At 35.2% G+C, this 18,588-nt stretch overlaps 1 protein-coding gene across 1 annotated transcript in view; it reads right to left on the reverse strand.

The window, feature by feature from the left end:
- Positions 1–18,588, reverse strand: part of PLCXD3 (phosphatidylinositol specific phospholipase C X domain containing 3) — a 199,503-nt gene that overhangs the window by 45,161 nt on the left and 135,754 nt on the right. Inside the window, exon 2 of the mRNA XM_031964551.1 lies at positions 10,632–11,340. Within this exon, the coding sequence (XP_031820411.1) occupies positions 10,632–11,340 (709 nt within the window). The remainder of the gene's footprint in view (positions 1–10,631; positions 11,341–18,588) is intronic.

Below are 18,588 nucleotides of genomic sequence, written 5' to 3' on the forward strand. Positions count from 1 at the left end.
ATAACAGCTACAATTTAGGCCTTCCAAAGTATTTTAGGTATAGCATTTCATTTGTTCATCACAACAATCTATGAGGTAGGTATTATTAGTAGCTCCATTTCATAGATGAGGAAACTGAAACTGAACTGACATCTAGAGCCATCTGACATCTAGAGTAAGCATCTGAAACAGAATCTGAACTTGGATTTTTCTGACTATAAGTTCAACACTTTGTCTCCTGACCACCTGGTTGCCTCTTCCCATGACCCCTGCTGCCATAAAAATGATCATTTGATTATCTGGCATATTATATTTTGCTTCTTTTTTGTTTATAATGAAAAATCCTGGTTCCATAGAACCAGGGATAAGTTCATATTATTACTCTTACTTTCCATAGTGCTATCTCAAGAGTCTTGGAATCAAAGAAATACTTGTTAATATTTAATACTTGAGATTAAATGGAGTAGATGGTTCTTGTATCTAACCTCTGTGATTTGCAGAAAGTCTGTGAAAAGCAGAAGATGTGAGAGCATAAGAATATTTTGTGGTCCCTTGTTCAGGAGAGTGAGTACGAATGTATAGGTACACAGAGAACATGTATCTCTATGTGCATAGAGAGTATACATAACAGTTCTTTCTTATGTGATAAACATTTATTGAAAGCATCAGTGTAGATATTTGAACATAACCCACTCTTACCTAGCCCCTGTCTGTTGCAGAAATAGGGACTGGTGAAAGTTATGAACAATCCTGTCACCTCCCACCCTCAGCCTGGAGGACTGTGATAGAGGCCTGGGGAAGATTACTGGGAGATATTCAAGAACAGAGCTATAATATAGTGGGTCCCATAGGATCGAGACTCCATCTGTGATTTCATTGGTGTTGGAATGTGGAAACTCCCTCTACCAGTGTAGTCTTATAGTCTTAGAGAAGTGCTTAAGGCATTGAGAAGTTAAGTAATTTGCCTAGAATCACACAGTCAGTCAGTCAATAAGCTTTCATTAACTGCTTATTCACTGCCAGACATTGCACATTAAGTTCTGGGGATTCCAGGAATATCATAAAGTTGGTGTCAAGATTTCAAGATTGGTGGTCTCTGCTGGAGGTCAAGGAGATCCTCTTTTAACACACACACACACACACACACACACACACACACACACACACACATACAGAGAGAGAGAGAGAGAGAGAAAGAAACACACACAGAGAGAGAGAGAGAGAGAGAGAGAGAGAGAGAGAGAGAGATGAAGAGGGACAGAGACAGAGACAAAGACAGAGAGACAGAGAATATATAGATAACTAAATGCATACAAAGTAAATAGGAGGTAATCTTAGAGGAGAAGACACTAGCACCTAGGGAGCCTGGGGAGGACTCTTAAAGAAATAAGATTTGAATTAAATTTGAAAAAAAAAAAAAAAAGGGAATCCAGGAAGTAGAAGTAGGAAAGGCATGAGAAAAAGCCAGTATGAAGAGAACTAGAATGTCATGTGAGACTTACAACAAGGAGACAAATGTTTCATAGATCATAGAGAATCATAGAGGAGGTGGAAAGCATTCAAGTGTAAAAATACTGGAAAAGTAGGAAGGTCAGGTTATGAAGAAATGTAGATGCCATTTCTGTATGTCAGAGGGAGGGGGGACTTGTTCTTATCATTACACCATGATGGATGAAGTAAGGAAAAATAAAAATAATTGTGATTTGCAAAATGGCAGGTAATGTGGCTGAGTAATCCTCAACACAGGTGAAGAAGTGACCAATCAAAAGCATTGCTGTCCTGCTATGAAGGCTTTTAGAGAGGTACATCTAATCCATCCTCATCTTGCAAATAAGGACATGAGCATCTAGCCCATAATTCACTAAGCTATAAAGTAACCTTAGAGGACATTTGATTCATCCCCTTCATTTTACAAATGAGGAAATTGATGTGTAGAGAAATGAAGTGATTTATCTAGGGCTAAGCAATGAATTAGTTTTAGAGTCAGAATCAGGGCTCAAAATCTCCTGATCCCTTGTTCATTCTGTTTTCAGTATAGGTGACTATAGAGCGCTCTCCATGGTCCTATTCCCTCTCAATGTCCCTATTTTCCAGTGACTCTCCACCTTCCACTTAAAGGTGGCTGAAGCTGTTGGAAAACAATATCAGCTCACAACACTGGTCCATTTTCCAGGAGCAAAGGGAAAGAGTCTTTTTTTCTGTTAAAGCATCATAAGTTTTCTCAAAGATGCCTCTTTGAGGACTGGAACTATGTTATTTCTATGATGTATCCTCAGAGTTTAGCATGGTACCTTTCTTACCATCACCATCCTATTACAGACACTCCCTCCCTCCAGAAGCTGCTGGATGAGAAAAGTGTGATAGCTGTAATCCTGTTCACAGCTATGCTTTCCCTTTCTTGTTATATCCATGACCCTGAAAAGTCTCCATTTTCAGAATTTTCCAATCTATAGCCATATAAATGGAAAGTCACTGCACTTAGCACACATGCACACACACACACACACACACACACACACACACACGATTCTCCTGTTCTCTTAGCATGTGTTAAGGTACCTGAGGCAGTCTACTATCTTCCTACATAAAGTATGGAGACCATTAAGAAACTATTTAATCACTCCCCAGAAAAAAATCAAGCAAAAGCAGAATTCAATCTTGGATCTAAATTCCTAAGCTGTGGGATAGTAATGGTGCCCACAATGTTCTCTCTAAACCTACAGAGGGTCTCTATATACCTATTTCCTGCTACAAATTGAACTACACAGTCCATCAGAAAGAAAGAGATTTTTTCCCCTAGATAAATTATTATCTCTTATGATAAGGATCATAGATTTATAACTAGAAGGGATCTCAAAGGCCATCTACTGTAATCCAGCTCCTTGCTTCTTTGGATGATGTATCTGAGGAGGTAGTGTCAGAGATGAGATTTGAACCCAGTCCTCTGGCTCTAAATTCAATGATCTTTCCACACTGTATCAGAGAGTGTTTGGGGGTAAGAGAGCAAAAAATTGAATTAAGAGAAAATTCCTAAATTGGAATACATGACTTGAATACTAAACACTTGAAAACAACTTTATAGATCTGCATTGTTTTATTTTCTTTGGTGAGTGCTTTATTTTTAAACACAAGCTAAGTCTTGTTGGCTGCAATTTTTCAGTCTGGTATTTAGATTAGCAGCAGCAATCCTGTATGTGTGTGGGGGGATTAATTAGTTTTCATTTGGGGAAAGAGAGGGAGGACATTAAATCTTACCTACATTTCCAAGGGGCAGGAATTTCTCTGAGCCTGAGTGAATGAAATAAAAGACCCTAGTTCTACTACCAGTCACACTGTCCCTTCAAAGTAGGATATCACAGCCCTAGAAATAGCTAGTGAGCTTTTTTCTTTTTACAGATGAAAATGAAGAGAGCTTCATACTGAGGGAGTGGGAAGAAGAGATCTTTTAATGACGATTTCAATTCACACTTATGATTTCTGCCTAAGATGGGGGATGGTAAGGATCAATTATGGCAAGTAAGCACAGGTCTTTATATATGTGTATAATTATTTTCAGCATTTTAAATAAAGTAAGTAGCAATATGATTTAATGCCACCTCAATACATTATATATGTATATATTAGGCCAGTAGTATCAAATTTGTGTATGTGTATGTGTATGCAAAGTTAAATAATGTCTGGAATAAGCAAAATTTTCTTCTAAAAATGCAGAATCCTAACAAAATCTAGCTATAGAAAACCTCCAAGATGATTGGGTTTCTTAACTAGAGGATCCATAACCTATAATTTTTAAAATAACTATTTTGATGTAATTGTTTCCTTTGTAATATTATATATTTTATACATTTAAAAGCATTATTCTAAGATGAGCCCCATAGATTTTATCAGACTGCCAAAGGGGTCTGTGATGCAAAAAAAAATTAAGAACTTTTCTTATTTGTGTGTGGAGGTTTTTTGGTCTTTATTTTCTTTCACAATATGACTAATATGGAAATATGTTTTGCATGACTTCACATGTATAACCTATATCAAATTGCTTATCTCCTCAGTGAGAAGAGAGGAGAGAAGGGGGGATTTGTAATGCAAATTAAAAAAAAGTTTACAATTGTTTTTAAATGTAATTTTTAAAATATTTGAAGATTCCCAAATAAAAAAGAAAATGGGTTAGATTGATAATCTTAGGAAGTTTTCTTTCATTCTTATGAATTCCTATGAGTCCAAGAGCTCCCCCTCTCCCCCGCCCCCAAAAAAGAAAAACCAAGAGGTTATAAAAATCTGTGGAATTGACTTCAGAGGATTCCTCCCTCACCTGTTAGAGTGATGAATTTACCCAATGATCAGCTCCCAGATTCTCTCAGCCACTTAAATCCTCAGGGGAGTATGATCCACTACAAAGTGGGTGATGGAGGGGACCATGGAAAACACCTGCTGTTGAATAATAATGTTCTTGAATAATGTCTCCACTAATACCCAAAGCCAATTTTTCTTCTCATGAATTTCTAGACTAGTCTTTTCTGGCTACCATACAGCCCTGGAAGTATGGTTGTTCTATTGGCTGGTCAACTCTCCAGAGGGTGACAGGCTTCACATCTGCCTGCCCCAGATAATACATCAGCAGAAGGTAGTGGTTTTTCTGGGTAGGTGTTGATCAGTTCCAGTCTGGAGAGGAACAATAGCCCTATTTGGTTGATGCTAATAGGGAGAAAGCTACATGGATAAGGAACCTCTTGGTAAGATATAATAATGGTCCATGCCTCCAGATACTCAAAGCATCTAGTAGCGTCATGCTATAGTCATTATGGGAGGACAACTTTAGCTGTGGATCAATTGGATCTTTGTTCCAATGATGCTCTGGGGAAGTTGTGCCTTCATACAGTGTTCTGGCCTCCCACAGTCCCCAAACCTTCTTAACTAGACAGAACTGTGAAGTATCTGGAGACTGTCCTTGGTATTCTCCTTTGCTTGGACCTCTTGCTAGAGTAATAAGTAGAAATTTTTGCATCTGGGACAAATATAGGTGGGGAATAGGACTGCTCCCCCAACTCAAGCTCTAGGGAGAGGCAGAGTAGGTATGGCAAGTGTCAGGAAGAGAGTATGTTTGTAGACAAGACTGGTCAAGGGAGAGGAACAAAATTGTGAGGAATATATAAAGGAATGGCATGGGATAGTCAGAAAAGCCTCAGGACACAAGGAATATGGACCAGGAAACAGTCAACCTACAACTCTAGATGTCAGTAACCCAAGAAAAAAATCTCAGTTGATTTTCTAGACTTGAGAGAGTAAACTTTTTAAGAGTCCAGAAGCAGCATGTTGTTCTCTGGTTTCCCAGAACTTTTCTATGAGCATCTTACATCAGTTTGCTCCTCCCTAATTAGCCAATATGATAAACAAATTCTGGATGATAATTTAAAGGTGACTGATAGATTAAGGGGAAAAGAGAACTAATTTAAGATTTTATTCCTGTCTCAAGCAATTCATGTGTATTTCAACAATGGACTTTTAATAAAGCTATGATTATAATTTTCAGTTTATTTGTATGTCCAAATTAAAATAACTTTGAGGTACTACCTCATGCCTCTCAGATCGGCTAAGATGACAGAAAAAGATAATGATAAATATTGGAGGGGATGTGGGAAAATTGGGACATTAATGCATTGTTGCTGAAGTTGTGAACTAATCCAATCATTCTGCAACTATGCCCAAAGGGCTATAAAACTGTGCATACCCTTTTCCCAGCAGTGCCATTACTGTATCTAAATCCCAAGAAAATTATAAAGGAGGAACTATGCCCAAAGAACTATAAAACTGTGCATACTCTTTTACCCATCAGTGTCATTACTGGGTCTATAGGCCAAGAAAATTATAAAGGAAGGAAAAGGACCCACATGTGCAAAAATGTTTATAGCAGTTCTTTTTGTGGTAGCAAAGATTGGGGAATGAGAAATGTCCATCAGTTGGGGAAATGGCTGAGCAAGTTGTGGTATATGAATGTAATGGAATATTATTGTTCCATAAAAATGATGAACAAGCTGATTATAGAAAGACCTGGAAAGATTTACATGAACTGATGCTGAGCGAAGCAAGCAGAACCAGGGATGCACTGTGCACAATAACAGCAAGAATGTGCGATGATCAACTCTAAATGACTTAATTCTGCTCAGTGGTTTAGTGATTCAAAGCAATTCCAATAGACTTTGGACAGAAAATACCATCTACATCCAGAAAAAGAACTATGGAGACTAAATGTAAATCAACACATGCTATATTCACTTCTTTTTTCTGTCTTTTTTCCCCTCTCCCATGGTTTTTCCCTTTTGCTCTGATTTTTCTCTCCTAAAATGATTCCTAAAGCAATGAGTATTTAAAAATAAATAAACTAAGTAGAAGGAGAAATAAAGAAAAGAAAGAAATCACATGTGAAGTTTTGCAAAACATTTTCATAAAAGTCAAGTTGTGAAAGAAAACATAAATCTTGTAAAATAAAAATTTTAGAAATTAAAAAAAACTATTTGTATGTTTAATCATTTTACTTCTCACAAAAATCCTCAGTGACTCTGAATTGCTAACTGGGTAAATTCCATCTTTCTTTATTTAATACTCATGTCTTTCCCAGGCTGGCAAAAGGAAAGGAAAGAGAGAAAGAAACACATTTTTATCAACTACTTTCTATATACTAAATACTATAACAGTGTTACAAATATTATCTCATTTGATCCTCACAATAACCCCAAAGGCTAGGTGCTGTCACGATCCTTAGAGTCGAATAAGCTGAGGCTTATCCAGGGATCACATATTCAATAAATGTCTGAAGTAAGATTTAAACTCATATTTGCTCAACTCCAGCCCCAGTGGGCTCTATGCAGTGAGCCACCCAGCTGTCAAATAAAATTCTATTTTTCCAGACTAATTTTATATTTTTTCCATCTACTGTACACTCTTAATAAAATGGACAATTCACTATTATCTGATGATAGCCTATACTTTCTTGCACCCTGCCTCACTCATGCTATTCCCTAAACCTGTTGAACCTTTAAAGCCTGAGACAAATGCTCCTTCTTTTGTGAAGCCTTTCTTGATTCTCTGTCCCTTTAAAATTAATTATTGTATATTTAATGAACTTTTCATATCAAAATGTGTATTAAAATTACTTACGTTTTTTATCATCATATAATAAAATTTTAAGTTGGGTTAGGGCTAAATATTGGACACAGTAAAATATTTGTTGAAATAATATGCATTTCAGATATTATAGTATGTGATGATAGAAAATGGGAAATGTTATGGGTCACACTGGAAGTGGTGGACTACTTTGGCTATAGAGGGCTTCCCTCGACTTGGATGCTACTTTCCTGGAATTTTGTTACTTCATCTGTAAAACAAAAGAGCTCAACTAGATGACCTCTGAGTCTCCTTCCAGTTCTGAATATTAGAATCTGTTTTTATGCTATTTAGAAAAGAAACAGAAAGCAGGGAGACAAATTGCAAAGTTATTGCAATATGATCTCACAATGGCAAATAACCAAATGAAAAAATTCAGCCAATTATTTGGATCTTTCCTTTTATCTGAATATTTGGCGTTGTATACAGAAAGTACCTGAGCTATCTCCACAAACATTTTGTCTTAAAAGACCTTGCTGCTTTAAAAAATTATAGGAAATCTGGATAAACTTTTGAATTGGGAAGTACCTGTAATTTAATAAGCTTCTGCATCTTAGCAATGGACTTGATTCAAGCCATATACTTTTTTGGGAAGTGTAAAGTCTGTGGGGGTGTAGGTGTAGAGAATGACATTTTAAAAATAAATTGAAAATAGGTTTTTAAGAAACAAATCTGTGGGAGTTTTTATTGTTGCTGGATTTTTTTGGATGCCAATGAGGACAGAACACAGAGCTCCTGCATTTGGCACTAGCAACCAGACTGAAAGCTACATCACCTAGGTTGAAGCTGGATTTAGTTTCCCCGAAGCCTTGCCCACGTCTCCAAACACTATATTCTGAATGCATGTGTTAAAGATTTTATTAATCTAAATATTAGGCAGCATGAACAAAGTATGGATAAATTCTTATCCCTCCCTCTCTTATGGATATCATAGATATGTGTGTTATCTGTTTACATGTACGTATTATATATATAATATATATATATATATATATATATATATATATTATATATATACATGTATAACAGAGTGGATCAGTTTTTCATTTACATGTGACAAGGTGGAGAACTTTGGAAGCAACACAAGAGAAAGTCTGATTCAACCTTATGTATTTCAGTTTTTATAAGCATATGAAAATTTGGGAAACTTTGGAAGTAATAACTAGGGAACACTGAATCCCAGAACAGTTTTAAAATCATTGCATGAATGTACTTTGCCTGATTATAGTTCAGCTGGTGGAGATCAGATTTTGGTTATTCATTCTGAGTTGGAGTGTTGTTTCCCAAAATGAGATTTAATTTCTGAAGCAGATAGAATAAGGATGAAAAGGGTCAGAGGAAAGACCTCAAAGACCTCAAAGATGTGTGAAATCAAAGTTATAGCCCTTTGCCTCATTACTTTTTGCTAGGAAGAATTAGATGTTTTTTAAGGCTCTCTAGCATTATCTTCTTTGCTACGTGGTGTTGAGAGAATGGAGAAGAGGAAGAGAAAAGAAGGGACCTTTCCATATTGCTAGGAGGGCAGAGGAGAAGAGGAAAGATCTTTCCTGGCATTGCCACCTGTTGCCAAGGAGGTCGAGGAGAATGTCAAGAGACATCAGAGGGAGCAGGACAGGAAAGATTTCTGCCTATCCTAAACTGAATCTCTGACTTTCAGAACAGTATAGTACCACCTCTGCTGAAAGCAGCAGTTGAGTCTGAAATTAGAATTGTAGAATTGTAGGAGGAGGAGTAAACCCATTTCAGCAGAGGAAGAACCCTGTATAAAAGGGGAGTAACAATGGAGCTGTCTAATACGCATGCCTTTGAGATAACATGTCCTATCAACAGCCCCAGTTAGCAACTGAGTCATTCATCCAATATAAACACTACACCCATTGGTTAAATTTGAAAGGATAGCTTCTGGGGAAAAAAGGGGCATCAGTGCTCAAAGTTTCTGAGTTGTAAGTTGCTGTGTCTACTTGTGTTCTTCATGTATGTACTACATTAATCTCAAGTTTGTACCCACTCTATCTTAGGGTCTTTCTGCATTTGTGTGAATGAGTACAACCCAGATTTATAGATGGATGATTACTCAATTCTAGTTTTTGCTTTCCTTTTGGCTTACTTTTTTTTAATTTGTTAAGAAATAATAGTCTTTTTAGCTGGTTTATAAGTGGGGAAGACATGATTGGGGCTCATGAATTTAAAATATAATAAAAATAGTCATCCATCAAGCTTTTCCCTAGCAAAGTGAACTATATGGGACACTAATACATTGTTGGTGGAACTGGGAAATGATCCAGTAATTTTGGACAGCAACTTGGATTTATGCCCAAAGAGTTATAAAACCACATTCACCCTGTGACCTAACAATGCCATTATTAGGCATTTTTCCTAGGTGATCAGGAAAAAAGGAAAAGAATCCATAAATTCTAAAATATTTATAGCAGTTCTCTTTGTGATGGCAAAGACTTGGAAATTTTTTGGAAAAGAATTTTGGAAAAGAAACTGGAAAAGAACCCATCAATTAAATAATGATTTAAAAAAGTTATGGTATATGGTTGTGATGGAATACTACTGTGCTCTAAGAAAGGATGAGCTGATTAGTTTTAGAAAAATATGAAAAGACTTGCATGAAATAATTAAGAGTAAAATGAGCAGAACCAAGAGAACACAATAACAGCAATCTTTTTTAAAAGAATAACTATAAATGACTGATTTATTCTGAGAATTAGAAATATTCAGATCACCAACAAAGGGTCCATGAAGGAAGATGCTATTTACTTCTAGAGAAAGAACTTATATGTAAGTATACATATATATATGTATACATCTAATATATGCATTATAAAAAAGTAAGCTGTAACAAGCCACTCTACCTTTTTTAGAACTCTCAGACTACTAGAATGATTACAGGTTGAGGGGAAATGATAGAAAACAGGTTGATGAAGATAGTGTGATCCATGATCATTAAGACTGTGACTGTGCTAAATGAGTAGCTAATTCAATAAACTAATTTATGCTTAAATGTTAATGCCTGATAATGATTTTTTTAACATCTAAATATATCTGTAACAAGTATTTTCATATAATCTTCTCAATTTATCAACTATTCCAGAAAATATATGAATTTTTATAATAGCCTTCAATCTCTTAACATAAATAATATGGAAATTTTACATGATGTGACATCAATGGTGGTGTAGATATTGGTGGAGGAGGTGGGGTGGCTTCAGTTTCCTTAAATAATAGCAGTTAAGTAAGTATTTGTCTACCTGTTTATAAGGCTGGCCTATAAATATATATATTAGTATATTACAATATATATATTATATATAATATATAATGATATATATTATATATAGTATATATGTGATGTTTGTTTTATATTAGTATATGTTATTATAATATATATTAATTTATATTAGTATTTATACTAATATATATACTAATATAAACTACACATCACAGAAAGTGGGAGGAGTCAGACCATACTTGCAAAAGAGTCTTACCTTTCTGTGATTGTTTCTCTGAGACCACTGGCCACCCCTTTGACCACAGTACTAGCTTTGGGGGTCAGCACCACCTGAGATATAAAAAAAGAGCCCTTCTTCCTTCTCTCAGTAATGGATGCCTGGAGGAACTGGATCAGTTTTTCAGGGTCTGTTGTGTTGGCCCAGGGAGCCGGCATCATCTGGCCAGGCCAGAGAAAGGGGACCTCCAGAGCCACTGGGCTGTGATAAAAGACCAGCACTTGGTAATCTTTCTCCCACAGGTATTTCAGACTCACTTCATGGGCAAAAATCGCTGGGCACATTTTGTTCCCAAAGATGTCTTTCAGCATCTGGACGAGTTTTTCGTGATGGTATTTCTGCATCCCGTAGAAGTGGTTGAAGTCCAAGAAGACCACCTCCCTGTGGTGATCTGTGAGGTAAGCATTAATCTCTTCTAGGCCTTCGTTCACTTTGGCACTGAACAGACCATGAGCAAAGTACAGCTCATTGTCAGGGTCCCTGGGCTTGGTAGAAATGCGGAGGTCAAAGTACCGGATTCCGGCCCCCAGCTGACCAGTAAAATTCATCGTCTGCGTTGCTAGCCACTTCCTCATGAGCTTTTTAGCCACGGTGCCAAATACAGAGACAAAATTCTGGACAGTTTCTGGTTGCTCAGGTCCCACTGGAGAGGCTTCATCAATGTAGAAACTGAAGGAATCATGAGATCCTAAAAAAAAAAAAAAATGACAAGACACAGTATAGTGAGATCGCAGCATTTAGAATCAGGGTATTACTTGTCCTTTCCTTTCAAGAATATTTCAATATTCATCTTTGAGATGAGACAGGAAAAAGACCCCACCAACAACAACTCACTAATGCTGATCTTTATTGATTTCCACTTAAACAAGATTGGCTTTTAAAAATTCTTCCTGATGTATTATGTGGAAATCAATTTCACATCAAGAAGGAAATGAAAATGAAGGGGAAATTTCTTCTGAGTGATGTTTAAAAGATGGGCACAGAACAGTCATATTACTAACCTCAGTTTGAATTCTGTCTCAGACACTTAGTAGCTAGGTGATTCTTTTTTTCCCCTGAGGCAATTGGGATTGAGTGACTTGCCCAAGGTCACACAGCTAGAAGTGTGAAGTGTCTGAGGTCAAATTTGAACTCGGGTCCTCCTGACTTGAGGGCTGGTGCTCTATTCACTGCGTCACTAAGCTGCCTCTTGCAATATAATTCTGAATGAGTCTTTTAGCCTCTATCAAATTATTCTTCCTAATTTGGAAAATGGGGATAATAATAACACTTAACTCACTGTTATTGCGAGGATCAAATGAAATAACATAAATATTTTGAAAACTCATATAAATATTAGCTATCATTATTATTGTTATTGTTATTCCTGAGATACATACATGGTCCAAACTTTCATACAGGTGGCACAAGTAGCTATATACAGTATCATTTGAGTTTTCCAGGCCATTATGAATTCCTGCATATCACCTTCACACTTCAGCCCTGTCCACTATGTTTTGAAATTCCCCATTTTTGAATTCTAACTCCTTTGTGGGAGGTAACAGATGGCCAAATGCTAAAAATTTGGCGTTTCCATACATAACAACTTATCATATTCTCTCTTTACAATTCTCCCTTCCACATAAGGAAGGATTCTTGGAAATCAATAAGACCTGAAACCTTGAAGAATGTATATCTTTCTAGGAGAATGAAAATCATTTATTTTTTAAAAAGGCATCTGATAATATCCATATTCTTGAAACCATATATAGGGTGAATCTGGAGGAACAGATTACTATTTTAAAATAATCAACTCAATGTCAGGAACATACTTAAAATTCAGTTTTAATATTAAAAATAATTCTTTGGTTCTTGAGCAAGATGGGTTGAAAAGTTCAAAGTCTAGGTCATGTGTACTAGTGACTCTTACTAAAGAGAAAATATATGTGTGCTTAGACTGCAAAGAATCACTGTTTCATAGAATTTGAGGATTGAGAAGGAACATGGTGGCTATCTAAATAAAAAGAACCCCCCCTTTATAATATTCCTTACAAATCATCCTTCAGCTTCTGCTTGAAGATCTCCAAAGAAAGGAAACCTTTTATATCTCAAGATAGCTGTTCTTCTTTTGAATGGATCCATTTGTTAAAATTTATTTTTCCCTTGATAGAGTAAATTAGTCTCTTTTTAACTTCTATCCCTTGCTCCTGGTTCTGCTTTCTGGTCTAAAGAGAACTAATCTACTCTTTTCTATATATAACAATTCTTCAAATACTTGAAGACAGTTAACATTTTTCCTTCTGAGTTTTCTTTCCAAACTAAATATTCCCAGTTCTTTCAAGTGAATCTCATGTTCCGCATCTTGTGGAATCAACACTCCCCAGCATCCTGGTTGCCCTCTCCTGGATACCATCTAATTTATCAACATCCTCTTTAAGCAATGACTCCCAGAACTGAACACAATATTCCGGGTAAAATTTGACAAGACCGGAGAACAATACGACTATCATTTTCTGATTCCAGAAAGCCATGTTCCTCTGAGTGAAGTTTAAAAGATTGGCACAGAATAATCATACTAAGACCATATTAGTAATATTCTATCTATCCCTTTATCAATGTCATTGGTAAAAATGTTAAATAGATCTTCTCATTTTCAACACCAATGGATTTCAATGCATGTACAGAAAGAACTGGCTAAGCCAGAATTTTTCAGAGTAGTCCATGGACTAATGGAAACCCCCAAGACTCTGGCATGGGATTCAAGAAATCAAAATTTTTTTCTAAAAATATTAAAATGTCAGGTATGTATCAAAATACCTTTCTTTTTTCCAACTATGATGCTGAATTTTCTTCATATACTTTAACCAAAACAACAGATGTAATAAAGAAGTAAATATGAGAATCCCATTCTCTTCTATTAAGCCAGATAGCTAAGAGATTTGAAAAAAAAAATTTAAAAATGCTGCTTTTCTCATTGATTTCTTTGGTTTTGAAATTGTAGTTTTTAAAATTTAAAATGTTATTTATATTAATATGTAATGGTGCTATTGTCATTTAAATGAACTAATAATATTTTAATAGTTTTAATTTTGAATATAGTAAATATTGATAGATAACACTCACATGAACAAAGCTCTTTGGAATCCTCATTTAAGAGAGTAAAGGGATCTATACCATTTTGGAGAGTTATCTGGAACTATGCCCAAAAGGCTATAAAATTGTGCATACCCTTTTACCCAGCAGTGCCATTACTTGGTCTGAATCCCAAAGAAATCATAAAGGAGGGAAAAGGACCCACATGTGCAAAAACATTTGTAGCAGCTCTTTTGGTGGTAACAAAGACTTGGAAAACAAGTAGATGTCCATCAACTGGGGAATGGCTGAACAAGGTGTGGTATATGAAGGTAGTGGAATATTATTGTTCCATAAAATGATGAACAAGCTGATTTTGGAAAAGCCTGGAAAGATTTACATAAACTGATGCTGAGCGAAGTAAGCAGAACCAGGGATAAGTTATACACAATAGCAGTAAGAATGTGTGATGATCAACTATAAAAGACTTGGTGCTTCTCAGTGGTTCAGTGATCCAAAGCAATCCCACTACACTTTGGACAGAAAATGCCACATGCATCCAGAAAAAAATGATGGAGACTGAATGTAAATCAACACATGCTATATTCACTTTTTTTTATATCTTTCCCATGGTTTTTCCCTTTTGCTCTAATTTTTTCTCCCAACATGATTCATAAAGCAATGTGTGTTAAAAATAAATTTTTAAAAATGAAAAAAAAAGAATCTAATGGGGAACTGCTAAGCTAAGATATAATTAGGACACAGAAAAAGTTTGCTCAAAGATCTCTACAATACATTGTATTGCTTTTCTCTCTACCATTAGCAAGTTTCCTAAGGCCACATCCAGTCTCTTGAGTTATTCCACCCTGTTCCCCTCTGGTCATGGTCTTTGCATTGGTCCCTTCATTGGGGGAAAAAATTAGCTGGTCATCTCTTTCTTCCTTCCCAGGCCTATTCTCTAATAGCTTAAGTCATTGGGGCTAAAGTGATTCAGTTCCTTTGACATACTACCATCAACACTGATAAAAATTTTAAGTTGATTCTACTTTGGCTCTTATAGATAAAGAGGCCTGTCTGAAAAAGGAAGAGGAGGGTGAAGAGAAAAGTTGACTTATATAAAATAAACCAAGACTCACAAAAATCAACGACTATCAAATTTATGATGAACTTTACTAGAAAAATATTTTTGGCTTTACTAAGATTTGTTTTCCAGCTCAAACCCCGATTTCAGAGGACTAATAAAAAAGAATACTATCCAAATGCTACCAGAGAAATGTTGAAGTAAATATACACAATGGGACATATATTTAGAACATGGCCAATGGGGGAATTTGTTTTACTTAATTATACATATTTGTTACAAAGGTTTGGTTTTGCTTCCATACACATTGGCAGTAAAGAAAATAAATGCTTATTAATAGGAAAAAACCAATAAAAATAATAGCCATTGACTTCTCTGAAAGGAAAAGTAGAATGTTTTAGAAGACAGTGGGAAATGATTATTTTAAGGCAAACAAGAAAGAAAAGGAATTGGATTGAAATTTATCAAGAACATGAATTAATGATTGCCTTGGCTTTAGCATAAGTCTTCCCCTTTATAACACTGATGTTTTGCAAGTAGAGACAAATCATATATACTCACTGACTTTAGACAGAAAAGACTAACATGCATCTATTTGGAGTCTCTACAACTAATCAGTTAATATTCAAAGCAAGTCATTTTAATGCTCAGAGTTAAAGAAAAACTTAACCAGAAAAGATGGATGTGCATTCTAAAGAAGCAAATAATCCTTTCCAGAATAGTCCCTTTTTGCTGATATAACTACAGATCAGAAACCATATCTATTTGAATTGCTTTGTATACAGAGTTGGGTATAGAGTGAGGAACAAATGGGTATTTAGTACATTAAATATGACTTACATTCATAGGATATTAGAGCTTAAAGAAACTTTGGAGATCATGAATGCCTTCCCTGTATTTTTTTACAGATGGAGAAACTGAGGTCCAGAAAGGTGAAAAAAAACCTCTCTCAGGTCACACCATGAGTAATGCAGAACTGGGCCTACTGCCCATAAAATTTTACTGCTGCCCTGATGCATTTTCCACCACAACACTGACTAATGATAATAAGAACAACCAGATAAGAAATGTCACTATTTGTGCCAGGGCTTGGCTTTACTTCTCTTTACCCATCCTTCTGTCCCCCCCTCACACACACAGTAGAGAAAAATGATCATATTATGAACATGGCCAAAAAAATTCATTTTTATGATTAGATTTTAGTCTGTAATTCTAAACAAAAATTGAGCATTTTCATTACAATATTGAGTTTGTTACCTATTCAAAAAACAAAACAAAACAGGCCTTTATGATTAGGGAGGAAATGTGAAAGAAGAAAAGGTTTTTCCCTATTAATTTCTTTAAAAGTCTTTTAAAAATGAATTTCTTCTAACAAATCACTCACATTTTGCCAAATAGATCCCTTTGGGTTTAAACCAAGAAAAGTTTTTATTCCAAAGGCTCAAAAGTATAATCTGCAAATTTGGAGTTATAATAAAAAGTCAACCTTATTTATAGGATGGTTTTATGGATTCCTCAATATTCAAAAAAGGGATGTGTGTACACATGCATGGATGTATGTATAAATATACATACACATATACAAATATGGAATAGGTGACATGATTGATAGAGTAAGGACTCAGTGTCAGAAAAATCCCTCATTCTGAGTTCAAATGTGGTCTCAGACACTTACCAGTTATATAACAAGTTATTGGGCAAATCATTTCAGTTTCCTGATCTCTAAAATGATCTGGAGAAGGAAATGGCAAGGAAATGTCCAGTATCATTGCCATAAAAAGCCCAAATGGAATCATGAAAAGTTGGACACACATGAAATGACTGAACAATACTATATGAGAAGTAGGTTCTAATATTATTCTCATTTACAAGTGAGAAAACTAAAGCAAGGGAGTGTTTAGTGACTTCCTCAGTCATACAACTAATAAGTATCTAAGACTGGATTTGAACTCAAGTCCTTTTGACTCTAGACTCAAATCTCTAATCTTTGTACCACCTAACAACCTCTAGAAAATAAGTCAACATTAGAGTTACTCCATATAGAAAGTTAGTTTCTTTATATCAGTGCACAAAGTTATTGTAAGATATCATTTACAAATATTGGTCTGTGTTTGGTGAACAAAGTTTTCCTCATAAAATATCTGCTAATTGATTATCTTTGATTAATAAAGGCAAAAACGTAAGAACCAGAGCCCTGCCTTCCATAGCAAAATATAAACATTTTAAGTTGAAGGGGTAAGGAGAATAAAAGGGATATGTGAATCTGTACACTTGGTCAGCTGTGACCTATTTATTTACCCTCATTACTATTTATGAATACATTCATTTTAAAACAATCTGAAAACTCTACCATAAGAGCCAAATATCTTTAAAATACCTGAAAGATTCAATTTTGTTACATTTGGTCCCATCTAGTCAAATATGATTGTCTATCATCAACCTTTTAAGTATCACAGTGACTATTTGTCATCGTGGGTACACAGCCTCTTCTGGCAAGGCAAGAAAGGGAAAAGGACCTTAGATAATCAGGAAAGAAAATAATTGAGACAAGAAATGGAAAGCAATTTCCAATAATTTCAAGAAAATGATTAAATTATTGAACCTCTTTGACCCAAAGATCCCACTTCTAGACATAGATCCCAAATAATAACAGCTAGCATTTACATAAGGGTTATAAAGTTCTTTACAAAAAATTATCTTATTTTATCCTCACAGCATTAAAAATTATCGTATTTTATTCTCACAGCAACAAAAATTAACTTATTTTATCCTCACAGCAATTCTGGGATATAAGTGCTGTTATTAACTATTTTATAGTTAAAAAATCTGTGGCAGAAACAAATTAAATAGCATGCCTGGACTCACACAGCTAGGCAGAATGGAAGCTTAGGACTTCCTGACTCCAGATCCAGTAGTTTCATATACATCAAAATAGTCATAGCAGCACTTTATATGGCACCAAAATAGACATAATTATAAGGTGTAATTTGGGAAAGATTAAACTGTGATAAATGAGTGTAAAGGAATATAAAGAATTTAGAGAAACATGGAAAGACTTACATGAACTGATGGATGTATTGTGAAATAAGAACTAGGAGAATACACACTGACTGCAATTATGCAAATGAAAGAGCAACAACATAAAGAAATCCAAAAACTCTTAACTGTGACCATCAAATCTGACCTTAATGAGGGATGAAAAAAGAACCTTTTCCCTTCTTTGAAGAGATTGGGGAGTATGGCTTTAGAACATTACATATACTTTCAGACTTGGTATTGGAAAGTTTTCAGAACTGCTTTTTAAATTTTTTTTTAATTATTGTAACAAGAGTTAACTCTATGGTTAGGGAAAAGGAAAAGGTTATATCTGGAAATGAAGGTAATATAAAAAACAGAAAATATCAATTTTTAAGGAAAAGCTTTAAAAAGTCAGTTTTTGGTTTGAGGACTTGGTTATAAAGTATATGGTTATTCATCACTCTGCTAAAACAGCCACATCTTCAATCTGGAGCAATCCAAATTACTTTATTTCCCTCTAGCTTTGATCTTCTTTCTCAGAAGATTCATATACCTTCCTGTTATAGAAATTGCTATCAGATGGAGATTAAATTCTCTCCCTCTTCACTTTCTATATTTCCACCATATTTATGAAAGATACATCTGTGGCTGGTTCTCTGATTACACAGTTTTTAGATTTAAAAATAATTTCCATTTCAAAATCCACTGAAATTTTACTTTAACTGACATCAAAGGAAACATATTCATTCAACCTTATCCACGAATTTGGAGACAAGACAAACTGAA

Source organism: Sarcophilus harrisii, chromosome 1 (genome assembly GCF_902635505.1).
Source record: "Sarcophilus harrisii chromosome 1, mSarHar1.11, whole genome shotgun sequence".
In the NCBI taxonomy this organism is placed as follows: domain Eukaryota; kingdom Metazoa; phylum Chordata; class Mammalia; order Dasyuromorphia; family Dasyuridae; genus Sarcophilus; species Sarcophilus harrisii.